This window comes from Equus asinus, chromosome 8, assembly GCF_041296235.1.
Source record: "Equus asinus isolate D_3611 breed Donkey chromosome 8, EquAss-T2T_v2, whole genome shotgun sequence".
Classification (NCBI taxonomy): domain Eukaryota; kingdom Metazoa; phylum Chordata; class Mammalia; order Perissodactyla; family Equidae; genus Equus; species Equus asinus.
Window position 1 is genome coordinate 60,952,859 of NC_091797.1, and position 24,079 is coordinate 60,976,937.

Here is a 24,079-nt window from a genome sequence, read left to right on the forward strand (position 1 = left end):
GCTTACGCCGTTTCAAAAGAATGTTATTGGTATGTGGGTAGGTTGTCTGGGGCCAGCCTCTTATCTAGAGACCAGATTCAGAAAGTCTGAGTTCAGCGAAGTGACTTAGACTGCATGCTTTTGTTTTGTTTTGTTTAATAAGCATGTGTGGGTCTTGCTAAAACACAGTGCTACCCCCATCTAGGAACAATGCTGCACACATCATTTCCTGAAATAATCGAGTTGGAAGGCAATTATCTACTCACAAAACAGGCTGAAACAACAGTTCCTGATATTCTTCTCAAATACTTTAACTTCCCAAGGAATCCGGAAAAAATAATTCCATGAGACGGTGTTGTGAATGAAGGTATGACATTTCAGTTTCCTTCGCTGGAATCCAGTGACCAGCAGACATGAATTACTACCCACTCGGCGTTCCTGAGAGGGGCTCTGGCCTGGTGAGTTGTTGTCTTTGCTTTGGAAACCGTACTGCCGTGTGGCCTCTTGTGAGACGATGGCCTTTGGTTCCTTTTGGTCCACTTTTGGGAACTGTCCCAGAGATTACTTGCAGCTTCTGGAAGTATACTTAGTCTGTGACATTGTTTTGCTTTTACTCCTGAAGAGAATTTGGGACGTCTCTTTCAGACTTTCCGGATGAGAAATGTATACTTTCTAGAAAGAATGAATATCCATTTCATCAAAACATGTTTTATAGTAGTGTGAGAGCCCTTTGAACCCTGTGGCCCTTTTCCGTTGAAAGTGAGTTGGTAGATATTCCTGATAAGAGCTGTCTTCTCTGTGATTGTTAACAATCTACACTTCACCAATGTGGCCTGATGATGTCCATGGCAAACAATCGCAAGAAGATTAATATTTAAACATTGTCTTCTGGAATTCTCATATGAAGGGAAACTTGTACAATAAATTATCTCATCCAGGAGGCACACACAGGGTTTCTTCTTCATAACCTGAGAAAAAATTGAGGACAGTCATCTGGATGTTGAGCCTGTACGATGCCAATTATAAAGCTATTTGGAACTTCCAGAAGATTGCCTGTTTCGAATTTCATCTGAATGTTTGACTTTGTGTTGATATATCCTCCCTACTAAATAATAGGTGTAATATATTGTGTGTGAGTGAAACAAGGAGTGACGTTTAGCAGAATGAAGAGAAACTTGAGACACTGTAACATGACTTAGGGAGGTTGTATAAGCTGTCTCCAGAACTTTGTCCCAGAAAAGTAGACTATTTTCAGTCTGGCTTGTTTGGGTATTCATAAACCTTCTCCTTGTGTGGAAGCTTAGTGTCTTTTCAGTCAGACACATCAGAATCAAGTTAGTGACATTTTCTCTAATCAAATATATGACTTTTAAAAAGGTAGTGTGAAATTTGCATTTAAAATTGTTTATTTCTTATTGTATCAGAAATTTGCCAATTCTTTGGAAATAATGGAAATAACTAAATTGAGATTTTTTCCTTTACGATGTCTTTGCGCTTAGCCTGGCCCTTACTTGGCTGAGCAACATGGCTGGCAGCCTTCCTCTGGCTCCTCATGGCCACAAGTCCACCTTAGAGGATTCCTTGCCACTTGACATCGTCTTCTTTCAACTCTTACAGACTCTCTTCAAGCCAAGAGATTCAAATTGAGAAAACTATAGATGGAAATGAGTCCATTTCTTTCATTAAAAATGTAATAGGTAAAATTAAGAATGTCTAAAGAACAGTCCATGACAAAAGCAAAAGGCAAAAGTAGAGCTTGAACCACCAGACAGTAATGGATAGAAAGGAGACCATTTGCCGCCCTGGGGGTTGTGGTTAAGGTAGTCTTTCTGGGTGGAAGAGGACTGGGCCATAAGGTCTTGGCACTTTGTTCCTTCGGTGGAGCGTGCTGGGGCCAGGTCTCAGCGCTCTCAGGCCTAGTGTACGAATGTGGGGAGAATGAACTGTGTCTGGAGCCTGACATCAGTTCTTTGTTGTTTTGGCTCTAGTTTGTATCAGTGGAATCATTTTTGGCTTCTTATCTTGACTCACTCCCAGGATTGGCTTAATACAATAGTTAGCCAATTCTATAAATTCCAGTTACCTTAATAGTCTTTATAACTACCTCAGAGGGAAATCACCAGCTATGAATGATCAACACATCTATGAAGCACTTAAATCTTAATGGCTGCCATATATATTTGAGGATGGGTACTATTAATGTTTTCTAGTGTCAACATTATTTCCTTGGTAATATACCAGTGCAGTAGGATATATTAAACCTTTTTAAATACCAAGAGTTTCTTGTTCTTTAACAACTAGGTACATCACAGGTACTAGGTGCCTGAACAAACCAGGTACATAAAGTAGGAAAGTTAGAGTTTTTTTCTCATTTTCAACTCATTGCCACTCATGCTAGGTAAATGCTAGATTATAAATCTGCATTTACCATAATACCATTTTATAAGCATTTAAAAATATAGAATGAAATTTTTCTAAAGTAAAATCTGTCTTAGACCACATCCAGGGGGCTGCATTGCTAATGCAGTCCACATTTCTCCAATTCTTACGATGTACTTTGCAGGGTACAGGGGATGTAAACAAAGTATACTAACGTGGCTGTGGCCAGTAAAAACTTTAGGTGAAGAGGCAAAGGCTAACTTAAATGAGATAGTTGGAAAACAATTTAAAACTAAATTTTAGATCTCTTGGATCGTACAGAAGGAAGAAATCACTGTAGGCCGAAAGAGTCCATTCTATCTTCCTAGGAAGCTTCATGGAAGAGGCAGGGTGTAAACGATGAGTGGAGTGTAATTGGACAGAAAAGAGAAATATTTATGGAGCCTCTTTTGAATGCCAGACTCCTTGATGCTAACTTCATATACAAAATCTCATTAGTCCTGCAGAGTAGACACTGATATCCCTGTTTATACGCAAGACTGTTAAGGATTGGAGAGATTAAGTAGCTTGCTCAAGCTTACACAACTCGTGAGTTGCTAATAAATAATAGTTAAGATTATTGACTCTGAATTCCAGGCAGTTTTGCATTTGAACCCCGTCTCCTCTACTGACTGGCTGTGCTTAATGTCTTTATGCTTCAGTTTTTTTCACCTGTAAACTGGGGGAAATAATTATAGCTACCTCATAGGTTTATAGTGATGAATAACCTATGTAATGAGACAAAGAACTTAGCATAGTTTCTGACACAGTGTAACCACTCAATAAATATTTAAAATATAGATACAGGGGCTGGCCCTGTGGCCAAGTGGTTAAGTTCACACGCTCCGCTGCAGGCGGCCCAGTGTTTCATTGGTTTGAGTCCTGGGCGCAGACATGGCACTGCTCATCAAACCACGCTGAGGCGGCATCCACAACTAGAAGGACCCACAACAAAGAATGTACAACTATGTTCTGGGAGGCTTTGGGGAGAAAAAGGAAAAAAGAAAATCTTTTAGAAAAAAATAAATAAAGTAAAATATAGATATATAGAGAGAGTTTGATTGAGATTCACACCTACATCTTATCTGACTCCAAAGTCCACACACTTTGTATTATATTACCCTGCAGAAGGAGCAGGTAGAAAATTCCAGACAGAAGAATAAGAACAAGGGTTTTGTCTGCTAAAGAAAAGTGACGGCCCCTTCATGCCTAAAGTAGGGCTGGGTTGGTGAAGTAATGAAAAGTGATTGGACACCTCAGATGGAAGCTAATTATATGGGACCTTAGAAGCCAGGCAGAGGACTTGAGACCACATGCCCTAGGGACCTGGAAAGCCAGCTATCCATGGACAGGGGGCTGGAAGTGTTGCTGTAAGCAGACTATGGGGTAAGGGTGGGGGTGCTGGAAGTCTACTTGGGAAGCTGCCAAGTAAAGCGTGAGGTAATGTGGTTCTGCACTGGGGAAAATAACGGAAAGCTTTTGAAGAGGACACATGGGAGGATGCTCATACGAGCGAGTGGCACCCCCTCACACAGCTCACAGCACAACTGCTCGGCCCTCGCTGGCACCCTCGCTGCTGGGGGACCCACCCCGTTCCTGATGCCCCGCTGCCCTGGCTTCTCCACTGTCGACCTTCAGCTACCAAAGCTGCAGTCAACTTTAACTAAAAATGATCTGCCTTGTTTAAAAGAAAAAGTCAACAATGTTTTATTCTATAAACTGTGATTTATAGATGAATCACAAAATAAAATGAATGAGAAAACTATAGTACCAGAGAGCCCCTTAAGGTATAATTTTTCGGTTTCAGCAAGACTCACATATTGTTTTAACACCTACCTGTAATTTACTAAAGATTTAGTAAATTGACTACACTTCTCAAAGACTTGACATTTCTAAGTTCATGTTCCCCCTTTTCTCCCCATTTTTAACATCTTCACTGCTAACGTCTATCCAGCTTGAATGCAATACTGCCCAATCTTCTTTCTCAGTAATATAGACTAGTCGTTATACCTAATAGGCCTTATAATTATCTACAAAGGTTAATATCTGAAGACTAAAAAAACCAAGTGGCATGTATTAGCTGAATAGCTCCTGAGCAAATCCTTTGTTTATTAAACTAAAAGCTATCCTCTAAAGATACTGCTGACATATCAAAGGAGCCTGCATCTGGCAAATTGTTAATAATTATTGTGTGTTCAACCAGTAGCTGGAATTAAAACATGTAAGAATTGTAATAGTAGTAATTATGTCACGTGTTAGGAAAGCGTGTGTCCTAGTGGTTAGGAGTATGGGGTGGAAGCAGCCAGTCACGGGCTGAGCCCTGCCCTTGCTCCTCGTGCCTGAATGAACTTTGCAGTTCCTTCACCCTGTCCAACCCGCAGCTTCCTCGTCTGGTTGCTGCGAGGGCTAAATGGGATACTGTTTGTGTAAAACAGTATCTGGCACTTTACAAATGCTCAGTAAATGTTGGTACTTACAGTTGTGTCATATGTGATAGTTTACAAGAAAACTTGCTCACATATTTGTTTTATTGGAGACTGTCAGTCCTGTGAAGTAGGCAGGAACAGTGTTATTATCCTCATCGGACGTTAAGAACTGAAGTTCACAGGGGCGGGCCCCATGGCCGAGTGGTTAAAGTTCCTTGCACTCTGCTTCAGCGGGCCGGGGTTCAGGGGTCTGGATCCCGGGTGGGGACCTACTTCACTCATCAGCCATGCTGTGGGGACATCCCACCTACAAAATAGAGGAAGATTGGCACCGATGTTAGCTCGGAGCAAATCTTCCTCACCAAAAAAAACACAAAAAAACAAAAAACCTGAAGTTCACAGAGATGTTAAGTAACTTTACTAAAGTTAATTAGTGGCAAATATAGGACTCAAAGTCTGGTGCTCTTTCCTCTCGATTTTTGAGCTGCACATGTCAAAAAAAAGATGGTGGCAAGGAGCCCTGACTTTCATAGGTTCAAGAGCAGATCCCTGATAAGAGTAGTTTCACACCAGTCCCAGACAGAGATAGCAGATGGCGGGGTTTTCCTGTCTGTGTCATTCAGATTCTCAGGCTAGATGGTGAAATGAGAAAATGAGGGTCAGTGTATTGGGTTTTAAATAGAGTTAAATTTATTCAATTTAAAGGACTGCCTTTTACTTTAAGGTTTCATCTTTTGTACTTTTTGGTGTTAAATTATTCTTACAAAATGATAACAGACAGAATAAAGTTATTTTTTGTTAACATCTCTACTTGAGGTAATAGAACTTTGGCAAAACCTCATTGGGCCACAGATTTTGTTTTATAAATTATTCTAGTCCAAAATTTGGGAATCACTGCTCTAAAGTGATTTCACTATTTTATGTATTTGTAGTTTGTTTACAGCGTTATTTGCTTTATCTGCATTAAGCCATAAAATCAGGCACTTGGATTTTTATACAACTTTAATTTTCTCTCTCTTTTTTGTTATCAAGGTCACTGATTCTTCACTTTTTTGGCAGAAGTCACAGACTGTTTCTAGAATCTGATGAAAACTGGATTCCTCTGGCCACCTCCAGCACCCAAAAGCACATATGTGAACAGTTACTCATGCAAACTGAGCAGGTCAAATTGGTGGCAGTGACACCCAGGAACCTCTAGGTGGCACTAGTTGGTTTGTCATGTAACACATTTTGTTTGTTTCATCTTGTTTGTTTTGCTCTGTCAGGTCTGAGAGCTTATACAGGTCAGATTGGTTTTACAAGAGACTGGTGGGAGGCTCAGCGTCAGGACCCAAAGTTTGTTTGGAAGATCCTACCCCTTGTGTGGTTTTTCAGGTAGAACTGTCGTTTGATGGAAGATTGTGAAACATTGTTAGAATATACTGTGTTGGCACTCATGTACAGTTGCTGAGAGTATAAACTGAGGTAACCTCTTTGGAGTACAATCTGGAAATATCTGTCAACTGTTAAAATGCACACACTTGTATTTGTACGTTAAGACATGTATATGAAGATCTTTGAGCCTTTCATATGTGAGCAAAGTACTGGAAACATGTAAATCTCCATCAGTATGGAACTGGTTAAATAAATTATGGTATATTCAAACTAGAATACTATGTAGCCATTAAAAAAGATGAAGCAGCACTGTTTATGACAAAATGGAGTGCTCTCCAAGATAATTGTTAGGTGAAAACGCATTTTAAAGGGAGAAAATGCACACATAGGTGGGTTTGGCTGTTTCTGGAGTATACGTCAGCAGCTGGTGATGATGACTGCCTCAAAGGTGGGGACTGGGGAGACAGGGGTCTGCAGTGAGAGAGAGACTTTTTCTATTGATTGTAGTGCCTAAATGATTTTAATCAGGTCCTTGTATTACTTATTGACAATTTTAAAAAGCTAGTTTACAAAAGGGAATTAGGGGCCGGCCCCGTGGCACAGTGGTTAAGTGCTCACATGCTGCTTCAGCAGCCCAGGGTTTGCTGGTTCGGATCCCGGGTGCGGACACGCCACTCACTGCTTGACAGGCTGTGCTGTGGTAGACGTCCCACATATAAAGTAGAGGAAGATGGGCATGGATGTTAGCTCAGGGCCAGTTTTCCTCAGCAAAAAGAGGAGGACTGGCAACAGTTAGCTCAGAGCTAATCATCCTCAAAAAAAAAGGGGGGGGAATTAATTTTTAAAATTGCTATGTTAAGAAAAAGATATTAGAGAGTATTTAGATTAAACTGCCCAAATGAAAGGGAATGATGCAACGTGAACAGACTTATCTTTTTGCCTCATTCTCTAATGTGAGAACAAGGGGGCATCTGATAGAGTTAAGAACTGGTACATGAATAAATCAAAGGAAAGGGCTTTTCATGCAGCATGTGGCCAGTCTAAGGAATTTACCGCCACAGGGAGTCATAGCGTCAAATATTGTGGCTGGATTTTTTTGGAAGTCTGGTCATTTACATCCAGTCATAACATTTGTAGTTATGCAAGAAAAGATAAGGGTAATCAAATCTGATGGTGCAGGATGTAAGCTGATCATTGCAAAGGAAGGAATTTCTCCCCAACTTCTCTTCTTTTTTGGCTTCTTCCAGTGCCTCAGAATAACATTACACAATTAGCTAGGTCCGCTTTGAAGAATTGACAGTACTTCCTCTGAATCATTAGGTATTATCCACGGCCAAGGGAAGGACTCCAGACCTGCCAGGGCAGCAAAGCTCCTAAGTCTTTTTTTCCACCCAGAGGGATGGCCCCTTGGGTTCAGAGCTGATGCTGGGCCGGGCAGCCCTCCTGCTGCGCTCCGCTCCTGCCATTCCCGGGAAAGAACGAGTTCAAAGGGCCTCGTGGGTCTCAGCTCCTCTCCTGTGGAGCTGGCCGTCTCGTATAAACAACGAACCCCAGGTGATTGAGGGAGGGACTGAATAGATATTCACAAAATAATTCATGCTTTTTTCTCTTTCTCTTTTCTTCTTTGGCTCCAACTAGTAATGAATCCCCCCACCAGGCGGTAGACAGAAGACGTAAACCAGCGTTTCCCGGTCTCGTTAGCCCAGTAACAGGTGTGACATTGTTATTGGTTTCGTTCATCCACATGACTCAAGAAATACTGCACCCACATACGCCTGTCTTATGTTTTAGGATCAAGAGTAAAATGTATCAGATTGACTCGGATTTGAGCAAGTAAATGGAGTATAGAATAGCATACTATGGCAATGTGAGCAAGAGAAGTTGCACTTAACAAAATCCCCCGCAGAATGACTCCATTCTGTCCCTCGCATGTGACAGGGCCAGGGCAGGCCCCTAAGCGTCCAATCACGTGAATAAGAGGACCCTCTTGTTAGAAGGAATTTCTCCGTATTATGGTACCCAGTAGCAGGCAGACGGGGTATTTGTGTAGGATGAATGTGCTTGCCTTTTTCGGTGTTTTGCTTTGCAGGGTCTTTTCTGTGAGCCAGCAGCTGGAGGACATGGGCACAACACAGTTAGTGATCCCAGGCCCATCTGGTGGCTGGACACAGGGGCACAGCATCTTCCATGTCCCCACAGACGAGTCTCAAAACAGTCAGTCATCCCAATACCCAAAGCCAGGAGAAAGTTTGTTTCCATCATTATTGTTTGGCTTAATTACATGCTAAAAAGTTCCAACTGAACTTTTTAAAAAACTCTCATTACATTTAATTATAATTCCTTTTTCTCTATCCCAACCCATTGGCATGATGTCCAATCCCACTTTCAACTTTTTAGGAGACCCATTACATTTCCAGTGTTGTCCAGTAAAATGTTCTGTGGTGATGGAAATCTTCTGTATCTGTGCTGTCCAGTGTGATAGCCATTAGCCACATATGGCTGTTGAGCCCTCGAATGTGGCTAGTGGGACTCAGGTGTTTAACGTGGTTTGATTTTAATTAACTTGTAAACAACAATGCCATCTGAGCTTTACCATTCCTATGTCCCAGGCACATTTTGACATTAGCATCCCAGCAAATGTACAGAAGTGATATAGCCATTTTCATCCTTCCTGGGCAGAGCGTTGGCTCTCTTTTTTCTCATTAAGATTTAAAACCAATACTAAGATATCATTTTGTTGTTTTCACGCAGTTTTAGGAAAAGTGATACAGTCTCGTCATTATGCAAAGGCTGCACTTGTTACTCGGATCCTGTCATGGGGCCTGCGTTTATACCTGATACCTGAATGGCAACCTCAACAAACAACACTAGTGAGGCTTCTTTTTCTAAATGGAATAACCTTGAATAAAAATCTAAAGATCTGATTTTTGCATAGCCAAGAGCAACATGGGGTACTGGGAAATTCCATCAGTAAGCCAAGCAACTTCTTGGCAGCAGGGACCATGTCTTTTATCTGTTTCCTTAGTTCCTAGCATAAATTTTAATAAGTGCTTCTCAAATGAGTGAATTAGTATGTGAATGGACAAATTAATGTGGCTCAGAAGTGATGCTAGTAACATAACACCGAAGAAGTCTTTCATTAAAGCACCAGGTGGCCTAGCAGGTGTCTTTATTAGCAGATATGTATGAAAAGACACAATTCAAGTAATAATGTTTTGGACTTATGGAACAACTAATCTAAAAACACCGCAAACTCATTACAAACTCATCTATGACTAGTTTGAGTACTGTACAGAATAAATGGTATCCTACATTTATAAAATCTACAAGTCCAGAAAAATTTCCATTTTCCACCAAAGTTTTACTTCTATTTGAATTTATTTTTTATGGTGGCCTTCATCCCTTTCTGACCGTTCCTTATCGTCTCCACCTGCTTTTTACCACTGCACTGACAGACATGGCATGGTCTGGTATGTGAAATTACTTTGTAAACTAAAGCCCAGGGTCGTCCTTTTGTAGATAAGAAGAGCCTCATTTTTCTGCTTTAAGATGCTTTCACAGGATAACCTCCGCTTTTCCCAGTCCCCTGTCTGCTTTCTTCGTTGTTCTCACCAAAACAATCCAGCAGTTTCTTCACCTAATCAACCCATTCCTGCCTTTTAAGCCTCTTTTTTTCACGTTGTGTCTAATGACTTGTCTCTCCTATCATCTCAAGCCTCAATTCCTCCTTAGTATCAAAACACGCTTGAAATCCCAACTCATATGTAGAAGTTTTCTCAAACAGCAAAACCAGTGTGTTATGGAAGAAAGAACTCAGAGCTCTAGGTGGTATGATAACTGATTTAAAAATCTACTGGTGCCACGCTAGTTGTATGATCTTAGATAAATTGCCTGACCTGCCTGGGCTCATTGCTGCCTATGTGAAAGGGGAAGGAGGAGTCTGGGTGAGCCCAATGATCCCTCCACGCGCTGAAGTCTGTGGGATTAGGTATACCATTCACTCCCTACCATCTTGTCAAGGCCTTCGATAATCACATGCTCCCTGACTATCAAACAGTGCTGCAAATGCATTCTGTAATGAATTAGAAATAATTATACACTTAATTTATATGAAATATATTATGTGCACAGCTATGCTTTCAGCATACTACCATGAATGGATGAGTATTTAATATGCGATGGTAATAAAACATTTATAGTGGAGATTTGCTTCTGTTAATGGAAGACTGGTCAATTCAGATCAACCCTCCTCAGAGAACAAATTTTTTTAAAAAATTGGTTGAATACATGGAGGAGTATCTTCATGAGCTTGGAAAGGGAAACATTTGTTACACAGGACACTAAAAGCTTTGACCATAGATGACAAGACTGATATATTGGTCTTCTTAAAACTTTGAACTGTGTGTTATCAAACAATAACATTAAGAAAGTGAAAAGGCAAGCCACAGAGTGAAAGAACATATTTATAACATCTATAACAAAGGATTTATAGCCAAATAAACGAATAGGAAAAAGTCAGAAAGCCCAATAGAAAAGATGGGTAACAAATTTGAACAGTCAACTCATAAAAGAGAATATCCAAATGGCTAATAAACATATTAAAAAGTGCTCAATCACATTATTCATGGGGAAATGCAGATTAAACCACAATGCAATACTATTACACACACATCAGAGTGGCTGTAATTTAAAAGATTGACAATACCAAGTGTTGGTCAAGGCATGGGGCAATGGATACTTCTGTAGTGCAGATGTAAGTATAAACTGGCACATTTTGGAAAAAGTTTGGCATTATTTACTAAAGCTGAGCATGGGTCTTCCCAAAGACCTAGCAATTCCATTCCCAACAGGAGTGTGTGCCCAGGTTTGCCCCAAGACATCCAGGACTATCTACAACAGCATGCTTTGTAAGAGCCTCAAATTGGGAAGAACTCAAATATCCACCAAGAGCATAATGGATGAATAAATTGTGGTATTTTCACACAGTGGGATACTATGCAGCCCCCCAAAATGAGCTAACTCAACTACATGCAATAATAGGAATGAATCTCACAAACATAATCTTGCATGAATGAAGCTGTACATACTATGTGGTTCCATTTATATAATGTTTAAAACAGTAAAACCAATATCTAGTGGTGATAGAAGTCAAAATAGTGGTTACCCTTGAGAAGGTAGGAGAGTAGTGATTAGGAGGGGGCTCAAGCTGAGACTTCAGGGGTGCTAGTCATTTTCTAATTCTTGACCTAGGTGATAGTTACACGGGGTGTTCTCTCTGGATGATTCATTGAGTTGTACACTTCTTTTTTAAAGATGAAAACATATGATTATGTTTATTCAAACTAGGATGTATCATTTAGTGAGCTCTGGGCTAAATGCTAGAATTGGAAGGTGAATCAGAGACAGTATCTAGCTTCCAGGAGTTCAGAGTCTAGCTATGGACAATGACCTATAGACAAATTGCTGTGACATAACAACGTGCTAAGTGTCATCAAGGATCAATATACAGAATAAGATCAGGACTAGTCCTGCCTCATAGGCTCAAGATTGGTTTCTCTTAAGGAGTCAACTTGGGAATTGGGTCTTAAAGTATGATCATTTCAACAAATGAAGACAGCTAGGGATGTTCTAGGTAGAAAGTACACAAACATGAGCAAAGTTTGAAAGTGCAGGCACGTTCACGCAGCCACTAAAGATAATGAGAAAAACCAATACTTATTAAATTTTGCATTAGTGCTGAAGATGGATAATAAGACTGCCAGGAGAGTGGTGGGCTGCCCGTAGGCATGAGTAAAATTAGAATCGAGGGAGAAGTTTTGTTCATCTTAAACTCCATGCCTGGATCTTAGCTTCTTCACAGTGGATTTATTTTATGTATTTAGTAGTAGCCAAGCACTAATAGAAGTAAATATTGAAATTAAAAATTACCCATATCATTGGGGAAAAATGTGAGTGCTTCTGTGCCCCTGTTCACACTCTGCTCTCCAGATGCTGGTAATGCTTCCTGAAACACAGCCAGAAACACGTCTACTTTGTGGTTTTCTATTTGCTTACACTGCTCACGCCACCACTACCATCCCCACTTGCACGTCAGCATGTACCCTAGATAATTTCTTCAAGTGGGCGAGCAACTCTTCACTGACATTCGAAGAAGCACAGAGGTCCTATTTTGTGTGTGCCTCCCTGGGCATTTAACACGGGACCCTGTAGACATCCATTGATGAGTCTGTCTCTCATATTCATGATGTCCCCTTTCCTTGCACAGTGGGTGCACCTGTGATGCTGAGCAAATGTTTGTTGAAACCACATTAAATAAAAGCCCAGGTGGTAAGTGGCCCTAACAGTGCAGCTGTGGCATCAGAGAACTTATCTTTAGTCCCGTTAGGGTGTGGACTGACAAGGGGACCATCTATCATCCAAATGAAGACACTTTTGAACATGGAAAAATGCATTATTCATACATATGCTAGGGGAAGACCCAGGATTTTCTAGAGGAAACAGAGAGATGGTCACCCTCATATAACTGTCACCACAGGATTATTATAAGATGTTCAAGTCACCCTAGAAAGTCTCATCTCTCCTGTGATCCCAGTCCCATGTGACTTTAGAAAATTCTGGTAGACCCAGTGCCGCTCTTGTCCTTTCTGGATCTCTGAGAGGAAGGTGGTCCTGAGACTAGAGCAGGCTTCCTCCCCCTGCGTTTCCTCAAGAATCCCAATTGAGACACACTCCGTTTTCAAGGTCAAGCTCTCAACTCATGTGGATCCTCTGGGTTCCTGCTAAGTTGCCGAAGCTTAGTCTTGGCCCACGTGGGAGCTGTGCAGATGCTGAGAGGAACTTGGTCCCCGTGGCCAGTGTTTAGAGTCTAGACCGTGTTGTGTCTGCAGGGAACACGCGATGTGCAAGGCGCAGCAAGCTCTTACTCCACCCTGTGCTTCTGCTTCAGAGACAGAACCTTGCCCAGAGCCCGCTTTCTGTACTGCTCCTCTGTCTACTGTAGGGGAAAGTTCGCTGTTTTTATCTCCCTGCAGGCACTTCCGAGGCCACGGGATGGTTTCCCTGATTGCATGGGGATAAGGTCAGGAGACAATAAATGTCTTGGTAGACTGGGGACTTCCTAGAATATGGAGTCTGACCAAAGGGGAGATGAATGACAAAGATATAAATTCTCAATTAAAGAAAACAGTACCCCTAGCACCAAAAAATACTTTCCAGGCTATGTAAGTAATACATAAACATTACAGCCGATTAACATTTGATAAACTATTAACTTCCCCGTTTCTTTGATAGGAAGGCTGTGAAGTGAGATAAAGCCGGGGCACTCTATGGAGAACAAACATCTCGGCATCCAATAAACCTCAAAATGTTTCTTTTTTTGTTTTCAAGACTGGTTGCTATTTCCTCCGTGACTCTTGTTTATTAATGTGTTGACTCATCTAGAGTCAAGCGCCGTGTTTCCACACCAGAGAGATGGACTTGCACATCTGCCAAGTGGAGTCGGAGCGAGAGATAACAGCCAGCGACAACAATAGTCTTCCTCAGTCCGTCGGCCAAAAAAACTTTTGGCAAAGTGGCTGAGAATAACTTATCGTCAGTGCCCTGAAAGCTCTGAAGTTCTGGAAGCACAGAGTGGTCGTTTGCCAGACAGAGATAACGGGCAGGATGCGACAGCGAGCCAGACGCGTCCTGGAAGTCAGGGCTACACCTGGCAGACGCTGAAAAGGAAAAAGGGATGAAGCAGCCAATTAGCACGTGGTTTCCTGGTTGCCCAGTCCTGGCTGTCAACACAAGCGAATGTTCTTGAGTTAGCCAAAAGGAGTGAGTTTATTCCTGGATCGTGTCAAGAATGCTTAATGGTTTATGCTGCAGGGAAGAATTTCCATAGGTGTGATTTTTTTTTTTTAAATTAATGCCAGCAACTTATCTTGAAGAGAGAATCTGTTCATTTTCAGTGGCTCTTGTTAAAAAGCACACGGTCGTGTGATGAGCTGAGGGTTTGATTGTCTTATAAATCATCCTCTCAATGGTTGACACATCTTTCCTTCTCAAAGGGTGGCTTTGACAACCTGGAGAGGCAGGGGAAGATGTCTCAGAGATTGGACCTGCTTGTTCTGAGCTGCCTAGGGAGCATCTGAAACTAGTATTAACTGTTCTGCTCCCCAGACTTTTCCACTCTAGTCGGTAGATGCACCAGGTAGCATCACCCTTGATAGTTTCTGTCGTAAATTTGCGATGAAAATTTTCTTCATTGTCTCATAGAACTTTCTAGAGTAGTAACTAAAACAGCAATAAAGGAATGATTGTTTTAGTCATAAATTGAATACTGTACCATAAATCACTTAAACTACACGAGTTCTTTCCAACATGTTAGTGCTAATAACCATTATTAATTTGAGGGCAGTAGAGAGCAAGGAATCTGAGTTCTATTTCATCAGTTTTCAAAGTCACAGAACTTGTTCTTCAGCAGTGACTCAAAGCAGATGTCATGGCCTGCTGAGCTACTGGAGTTTTGATACATAATTGATATTTATGTAGTGATTTGAGATTCCAGCATGAAAGTTCCCACGTCAGTGCTGAGTAATTTAATTACACTGTGTGTAAGTACAGCATATTCTTTCTCCTTACCTAACACCTGCTTCAATTATAACAGTTGTTATAAACTACTCAGCATCATCTCCAGACGTATCTATCAAGTGCTAGGTCACTTAAAAAAAATCCCTCCAGATTTTATTGCACTTCTTTTTCTTACTATGTGGGTAGGTCTGTTTTTATATGTTGGTCATTTAAACCCCCTGAGGGGAAGGATCTCATCAGAGTGTGAGTCTTATCTCAGTAGAATCCATGTTTACTGGCTGTCATACTCAGTATTTTCAGTAAGATTTTGGCAAGTGAAGGTGAGGCTTAGCTGTGGCTTGCTTAGACTTGGGTAAGGACCACACACTTCGGTTGAAGCCTCTTTATCATTAGTCTCTTGCTCTATTTAAGATTGTGATTATCGATCTGATCTCAATAATAGCCAATTTCTTACGCTGGGTGGTTCACTAATTTAATATACAGAACTCAAAGAAGTTTCAAGGTGAGAGAGGTGTAAAATTGACTGACTTGTTATGAGGGCATTTTAATGCACAGAGCTCTAAAGATAGAATTCTGAATGTTGTGGATCTGCCCCCCTCGGGCTGGCCATCTGGAGAGCAGGTGGGAAAGGATATAGGGATCCAGAAGCCCAAGGGTTGTCTCCTGAGTCATCTTCTCCATATAGAAGGACAGGACCTCATGGAGGAATAATGCCTGCTCACTCCACAGACGGCCTGCAGTCTATATGTACATATGAAACAAAGCTGGGTCCTTATTATGGAATGAAATAGGCCCTTGTCTCATCTCAGCCACTTAACCCCCAATCTACACATTTTCTTATAAACAGTTATGCTTTGAGACAATAATATTTTAGAATACAAAATTGACTAAGGAAAAAGTGATTACATTGAACACATTTAGGGCAAATCACCTGAAAGTTAAGGAGAAGCAAAAATAATCTTAATTACTACTAGATTACTATATTTTCTCAAATCTAAAATGCACTTTACTATTATTGTTTATTTATTTTCTTTGCTGAGGAAGATTTCCCTGAGCTAACATCTATTGCTAACCTTTCTCTTTTTGTATGTGAGCTGCCGCCACAACATGGCTCCTGACAGACCAGTGAAGGAGATCTGCGCCTGGGAACTGAACCTGGGCCGCCAAAGCAGAGCTTGTGGAAATTAACCAGTAGACCACCAGGGCTGGCCCTATTGTTGTTTTTACATGTTACCATTTCTGAAATGGATAGTGTCTTACAATGGATATCTCTATGCAATGTGGTGGTGTTCCTTTCTTTTCTCACCTCCCCCCAAAAGCCTGTTATTAACTCGTCATCTCAAAAAGCAGTGACTTCTTAAAACTAAGGAAATAAAGAGGCCAAGAATTAAGCAGAGAACAATTTTTCTACATTTCCTCAGAGCCTGTAATTTTACATATTAAAGTTTAAAGATTAAGTTTTTCCCTCTTTGATTAAGTGGTTGTCCTTAAAGCAGTGTCCCATATGAGGATGACCATCCTACTCTGTGTTGCTTGGATAAAATGTAAGCAAAATCATTATCCATTTTGATATTTAGAATTTCTTCATTATTGTCAGTTAATGACTCAGAATGGTGAGAAATGAAATAAAATATAAAATCCAGTAATGTTCCCATTTGGAGCTAGGCCTCTAAAAATTCCTGTATACCTTACCAAGCCTTGTGTAATACGTGTGTGCACACTACAAGCAATGTGTAAATGCTCCGTCTCTGCCCCGGGTGGGTGTCCTGCAACACGATTCTGACACCAGCTGCCTGGCGTTAGCATCACACGCCACAGGTTTAAGGGCTCAGTCTCACAAGGCTGCCCTCACTCCAGACACCAGCCAAAAGTCTCAGGGCCACCCACACTCCTGACAGAATAAATTCAGGCATTCCCGTGACTCCCTTAGGTTCGATAACTCAGTAGAATAACACAGAACTCAGGAAAGTGCTGTATTTACGATTACAGTTTTATTATAATGGATACAAATCGTGACCAGCCACATGGAAGAGACGTCCAGGGCAAGGTCTGGAGAGTCCTGGACACAGCTTCCCTGCCTCTCTTTTGGAATCTGCGTGTGCCACCATCCTGGCACATCTGTGTGTTCATCAACCAGGAAGCTCCACTGAGCCTCAGGGTCCGGATTTTCCTGGGGTTTCATTAAGTAGGCGTGATTGATTAAGCCAATGGCCACATGATTGAACCCAGTCTCCAGTCCGCCTTCCTGGAGGTTGGGCTGGTCAGAATTCCAGCTCTCTAATCGCGTGGTTGGCTCCTGGTGACCAGCCGCCATGCTGAAGCTGTCTAGAGGCCCACCTTGAGTCATCTCATTAGCATAACAAGGGTGCTCCTGTCATTCTGGAAAGTCTAAGGGTTTTTGAAGCTCTGTATTGGGACCTGATGACAAAGACCAGATCTGTATTCTCCATTATACCACAGTGTATAATCCAGATTTTGTATAAGATTCTCCTTTGTGTCTGAAGCTCTTACCTTTCTGCTGCCCAGCTCACAGGCTGCTGCAGTCTCTGTAGGATGTCTTGCTGCCGTCTGAAGTGCAGCAAATTCAAAATTACCCTTAGTTTCATCCCCCTAATTAGCTTGTCCTAAATTCTCCGTAATGGTTAATAGAAGCTACTGTTCTCCTGGACGTGAAAGCTTCAAATTTCAGATTTGCCCTTGACTCACTCCTGTTATTAAGATTTCCCGTAAATCTTGTCCTATTCAGGTTACTTTCCAGCCTTTTTGAACCTGGGCCCCCAGATAATAAGTGTTAAAAGTCCAAAATCCAGCAAAGCAGTTAGAATCTAGACGGTGTTAAACTGCATACCCTTCTTCACTTTGTCCTTCCTGCCGGAGATTCCAGCACGTCCCCTCCGTCGAGGGCTCCTGGGCTGTGTTATAGTTGAATCATAAATATGGCTTCAGTCATCCTCAGCCCTCTGAATCAAAACTCATCAGTGGTATTTCAAGGGAACCTGCTCCCCGTGCCCTCAAGCTCGCCGCTGCCGGCTGTCTCGATGAGGAGCAGGTTAGGAATTTAAGCCTGGGGTGGGGCTGGGTGGCTTGAGAGGGGCCGGGTGGGCTGGCAGACAGGAGGTGATGGCAGGCTGCAAACGAGCTAATCGCTTTCCTTTTCTTTCCTTTTCCTTGATAGTCTATTCTATACGTTCCACAAATCAAAATTCCCTGAGCCACTTCTTCAGTGCGCTCATTCACCCATCTGATGCTTCTCTTACTCACTCATCCAAGACCTCTTTCTTTTCAGCGGCAGTTTGTATTTATGCCTCCTTTCTCAAAGATGCTGTGTACAGTGCAGTTTTTTGTTTTTGGTTTTTTTAGATTGGCCCTGAGCTAACATCTGTTGCCTATCTTGCTCTTTTTTTTTCCTCCTCAAGGCCCCAGTGCATAGTTGTGTATCCTGGTTGTAAGTCCTTCTAGTTCTTCTGTGTGGGACGCCGCCACAGCATGGCTTGATGAGCAGTGCCATGTTGGCTTCCAGGATCCGAACCAGAAAACCCTGGGCCACCAAAGCGGATAGCACAAACTTAACCACTACGCCCACAGGCTGGCCCCCATCCAAGAACTCTTGAGCACCTCTTCTAGGCCAGCCACTATTCTAGCATCAGGAGAGAGCAGTGTTTAACAGAACACAGCCCCCACCCTGTGGGAGAGCCCAGTCTAGGGGCAGGGACAACAGGTAAGAAAATGGATGCACAAGGTCACGAGATTGTGCTTAGTACTGTGAAAACAAGATTAAAATAGGCCAGGATGACAGACAGTGATGAGGATGGTATGTAGCTCAGGTTGGGTCTTCAGAGAAGGCCTTTCTGAGGAGGCAGCATTTGAGCCAAAACCTGAATGATCTGGGTCTTGTCTCTCCTCCCCTGTTTCTCAGAGGCAGCCAGAGGTGTCTCCTCCATCCCCAGGTAAAAGGGAGGGGAAGAGAGAATCCAGGATCACACTGCGTGGAAGCCGGGGCTGTGCGGTAGCCTAGACCATGGGATTTGGAGACATTAGACCTGCCTTAGGACCACAAAGGACTATTTGATCTTCACTCTGAAATTAGAGAAGTTGGACCAGAATTTGTTCAGCTCCAGTTGGCTCTTGTTGCCATCAGGGAAACTTCCTTCTGACACAGCCCAGCCTTCCCTCCTGGCAGTTCAGTGTGATAAGACCACATGGCAGCGTTGCTGTGTCCTCCTGCTCTGCTGCCCGTGTGTCCCCAGAAGGGCCTCCAGGGGTCCGTATTGGTTTCCCGCTAAAGTGAGAGCTGGAGAAGGAACCGCTCAGCTTCTGCTCTTTGAGATTCCATGGCCGACTTGCTCCCTCTCCCTGCTCCTCTCTCCATAAATAAACCTTCCTTCTGTTTATTGAGGGTGGTGAGTGAGTCTCTATTTTCACGGCACAAGGTCACAGTCAGCCTACGGCCCTCCTCGAGGTATTCTGCATTCGGGAATCTTGGTGGGAAGCACACCTCCAGGGATTAATAGGCACAGGCTCGGCGGTGACAGTGAAATGTGGAGAATGCTTGGGGGTGGGGAGTGCCGTGGGGGCACGTGGTGCTTTTTCATAGGCAGGCAGCCCCTGGATGGCTGAATGCCTTGTTATTAAGTCATGGAGGGGGAAAAAATCACTTTTGGCCTGAAACCAAATACGGGAACTTTCAACACCAAAGGCAGCTTTCTCAGAATATTTTATAAGGAGCTCTGCTTTAAGGTTCAAGTCAATATAATATCCGGCTTAAAGATACACTTTTGTTCTAGTTCTTAATTGTAACTCATTTGAAATACAGGTACACCCATTTCCAGTCATCTGCTTTCGTTCATCAGGACAAAGCTATGTTTAATCCAAATTAATGTAATAGATTATAAAATATTTTTTGTACATATTTGCATCTAGAAGGTCTGGAAATTCATTCTGGCTTCCTATTCTTTTCCCTCTATCCAGCTCAGGCTCACTGTGCTCCCACACCACACCGGGACATCACTCTGTATGGCCTGGTGAGAGTACCTGTCCCTTTTCCCTATCTCGTTCTGTTCTCTGAGAAACAGAAGTGGAAGGAAAGAAATTAAAAGAACTTTCTCACTGGTGTTTCCCAGGCATAAGCTAGGGCTTTTTTCAGGTGTTTCCCCTTCTGGCTCCTGCTAGACTGATGGCTATACCCAGTGTGCATCCACAGAGAAGAGAGGAAGTCAACAGAGGAATTGTCTCCAAACCAGAACACTGCCCTAGCTATACTACAGCAGATTTCGTAGACTTCATGAAATGTCAGGACTAGCCTGCTCATGGATAATTAAATAAAATTTCCCATAGCATATTACACCCAAGCAAATGAGTAGTGTCAGTGCTAGAAGAAGAAACCAACAAGCCAGCCATTCCCAAGACCTCTCTATCAACAGTGCCCCAAGCCTCTGAGAACGCAGAGCCCTCTGGGATTCCGCTCCTGAGGTTCTGTTCCCATCTCGGACGGCTCTGACTGTGAGACAGTTCTTTCTTTTACTGAGGTGAAATTTCTCTCTTCTCACTGGAAATGGCTCTGTGTCTGGTGGGGGGCATACAGAAGAGGCTCAATTTTTCTTTTGGTTGAAAACACCATCCTGTCCTATCTCTAGGTTAAACACATTGATTTAAGTGAATAATTTCCATATGAAGTTTTTTCAAGTCTCCTCAGCACCTTGCTTTTCCTCCTTCTGAATTCCTTCCAACTTGTCTCTGTCGCTCCCATACTGTTGTGTTCTAAACCTCGTCTTTCAGTGCCCTCTCATTTCTTGCTCTCAATCTCCCTCTTCCCTTCCATCATGAATCCTTTTGGCTCCTTTCCCTCTGATGAAACACTGGGATGACGGCCATCTGATGCTACCCCCACCTTTTAAGTTTGGTTTTATGGCTCTACTCCTTTATAAAAACAACCACTTATAGTCCTAAAAACATTGTGATATGTGTGTGAATTTGACTATATATTTTTGGTGCGATTGGTAATTCACATGTGATTCTCTCTGTTTGTGTACCTGGCAAAGGCCAACTATAGGAGAGTCTTTCTTTCCAGACAGAACTCATCCAAAAGTCCTATAATACTAAAAATAGCATCATATATGTATACTGAGTGCTCTTTGATAACAGCCACTGTTCTGAAAGCTTTACATGGATGTTCTCAGGTAATCTAACCCTCACCAATGTACAAGGCAGACGAAGCCAAGGCTTAGAAGGGTTACAGAGCTCGCCCAAGGCTCCACAGCGAGCACAGTGGAGCCAGGATTGGAACCCACCTTCACAACCACTGCAGTATCCTGCAGCCACCCCTGTGGTCTTTGTCATGTTGTCTAATATAAATACTTGTTGATTTGCTAATAAGCTTGTTAGTCAAAACCTAACCTGTCTTCCAGTTTTGCCCATTTTGAATGTTCATCTGCGTAGTTTTAAGCAAACGCTCGAAGTGTTTTTGAAGTCAGTTCCCTGGATAAAGATGTGGGGATCTGGCTATATTAGGACATGTGCTTGGTTCTTCATGTTTGTTCTCCTAATGAGGTTGGCGTTGTAATGATCACAAATACATCGAAATTGTGTAAATGCCTTTTCTACTAAATGAACTGTAACAGAGTGACTGCTTTATGTGTTTTTTTAAAATGAACTTTATTGAGGTATAATTTACACACAATAAAATGTGTACACTTAACAGTTTGATGCGTATTGACAAATATATAAATCCTTTTGACACCACCCGATCAAGGTACAGCGTATTTCCATCAATCCAGAAGGTTACATCGTGCTCCTTTTTGCAACTGGTCTCCTCTTGCCCCACCCAAACAAAGTGTTGATTTGATACATTTATAAATTGCAAAATGATGGCCACCATAGTATTCGCCAACACCTCCGTCGTGTCACATAGTAGCCATTTCTTTTTTGTGATGAGAACATTTAAGATCTACTCTCTTAGCAACATTCAGGTATATGATACAGTGTTATCAGCTATAATCACTATGCTCTCCATTAGATCCCCAAATTTGCTAATCTTCTAACTGGAAGTTCGTACCCTTTGACCAGTATCTTCCCATCCCCACCCCCAAACTCCTGGTAACCACCATTCTACTCTCTGTTTTTTTGAGTTTGTCTTTTTAAAATTCAGCATATAAGTGATATCACACAATATTTGTCTTTCTCTGACATTTCACTTAGATAATCTCTTCACGGTCCATCCAAGTTGTCGCACATGGCAGGATTTCATTCTTTCTCATGGCTGAGTAATATTCTATTGTGCACATATATATATACATGTATATATATACACACACTACATCTTCTTTATCCACTCATCCACTGATAGGCACGTAAGTTGTTTCCATATCTTGGCTATTGTGAGTAATGCTGCAGTGAACGTTCGAGTGCAGATGTCTCTACAAGATCCTGATTTCAACTCCTTTGGATATGTACCCAGAAGTGGGATTCCTGGATCATATGGTAGTTCTGTTTTTAATTTTTTTTTTTTTTTTAAGATTAGCACCTGAGCTAACATCTGTTGTCAATCTTCTTTTTTTCCCCAAAGTCCCCCAGTACATAGTTGTATATTCTAGTTATAGGTCCTTCTGGCTCTGCTGTGTGGGACGCCGCCTCAGCATGGCCTGATGAGCGGTGCTAGGTCTGCGCCTGGGATCTGAACCAGCAAAACCCTGGGCCGCTGAAGCAGAGTGTGCAAACTTAACCACTCTGCCATGGGGCCAGCCCCCTGTTTTTTATTTTTTAAGGAACCTCCATACTGTTTTCTACAGTGGCTGTACCAATTTGCATTCCCACCAACAGTGCATTAGGATTCCTTTTTTCTATATCCTTGCCAACACTTATCTGTTTTTTGGTGATAGCTATTCTAATAAACGTGAATTGACATCTCATTGTGATTTTGATTTGCATTTCTCTGATGATTAGTGATGTTGAGCACCTTTTTATGTACCTGTTGGTCATTTCTATCTTTTCTTTGAAATCTCTATTCAGTTCCTCTGCCCATTTTTTAATTGAATTGTTAGGGTTTTTTTGCTGTTTTTGTTGTATGAGTTCTTTTTATATTTTAGATATTAACCGCTTATCAGATCTATGATTTGCAAATATTTTCTCCCATTCCATAGGTTGCCTTTTCATTTTGTTGACTGTTTCTTTGGCCGTGCAGAAGATTTTTGGTGTGGTGTAGTCCCACTTACTTATCTTTGTTGCTTGTGTTTTTGCTGTCATAGCCAGGAAGTTGCTGTCAAGACCAATGTCAAGGGGCTTTTTCCCTATGTTTTCTTCTAGATCCACTTTGTGTATCTATTTCTGGACTCTCTGTTTTTTCCACTGATCTATTGGTCTGTTGTTATAGCAATACTACAGTGTCTTAATTATTGTAGCTTTATAGAAAGTCTTGAATTCAGACAGTGTAAGGTCTTCAACTTTTTCAAAATTATTTTAGCTCTACTTTGTTCTTCCATTTCTGTATAAATTTTAGAATTAGCTCATCAATTTCTGGAAAAAAAAGTCTGCTGGAATTTTGTTTAGGATTGCATTGACTCTATAGATCAATTTGGGGAGGATTGACATCTTAACAATGTTCTATGAGCATAGTACATCGCTTTTATATAAACCTTCGCATTTATTTAAGCCTTTTATTTCTCCAAATAGTGTTTTGTGGATTTCAGTGCAGAGGTCTTACATATCTTTTGTTAAACTTATTCCTAGCTATTTTTATAGTTCGTGATCCTATTTTAAATTGTGTTGTTAAAACTTCATTTCTAGCTGTTGCTAGTGTATGGAAAGATAATTCATTTTTGTATATTGACTTTGTATCCTATGACCATGCTAAATTTACTTATTAATCCTAATAATTTTTTTCAGATTTTTTAGGATTTTAAAAATTTCATCATCTGCAAATACAGATAATTTTACTTCTTCCTTTCCCATCTGTATGCTTTTTATTTCTTTTTTTTTTTTTTTTTTTTTTTTTGCATTATCCCACTGGTGAGGACTTCCTATACAATACTGAAAAGAAGTGGTGAAAGTGGGCATCCTGGCTTAGTTCCTGCTCTTTGGAGAAAAATATTCAATATTTCATCATTAAATAAGATGTTTGCTATAGATTTTTATCAATGCCCTTTATAAAAATGAGGAAGTTTCTTAAAATCCTCATTTGCTTGGAGTTTGTGTGTGTTGTTGTAATTATTAATGGATGTTGATTTTTGTAAATGCTTGTTTGCATACTTTGAGATCATATGATTCTTCCCCTTTATTCCGTAATGTGTTTAATTGCAGTGATTGATTTTTGAATG

General features: G+C 41.5%; 1 protein-coding gene across 12 annotated transcripts in view; it reads left to right on the top strand.

The window, feature by feature from the left end:
- Positions 1 to 24,079, top strand: part of BLOC1S5 (biogenesis of lysosomal organelles complex 1 subunit 5) — a 110,298-nt gene that overhangs the window by 62,260 nt on the left and 23,959 nt on the right. For 2 of the 12 annotated variants that reach the window (XM_070515634.1, XM_070515635.1), the window contains exon 6: positions 5,856 to 6,464. The exons of 1 other annotated variant lie outside the window; for it this stretch is intronic. In XM_070515634.1, the coding sequence (XP_070371735.1) occupies positions 5,856 to 6,021 (166 nt within the window). In that variant the 3' untranslated portion in view covers positions 6,022 to 6,464. Of the gene's footprint in view, positions 1 to 184; positions 471 to 5,855; positions 6,516 to 7,835; positions 7,910 to 13,487; positions 16,227 to 24,079 lie in introns of those variants that run through there. 9 more of the 12 variants (XR_011505224.1, XR_011505220.1, XR_011505221.1 and 6 more) reach the window with 9 other exon arrangements.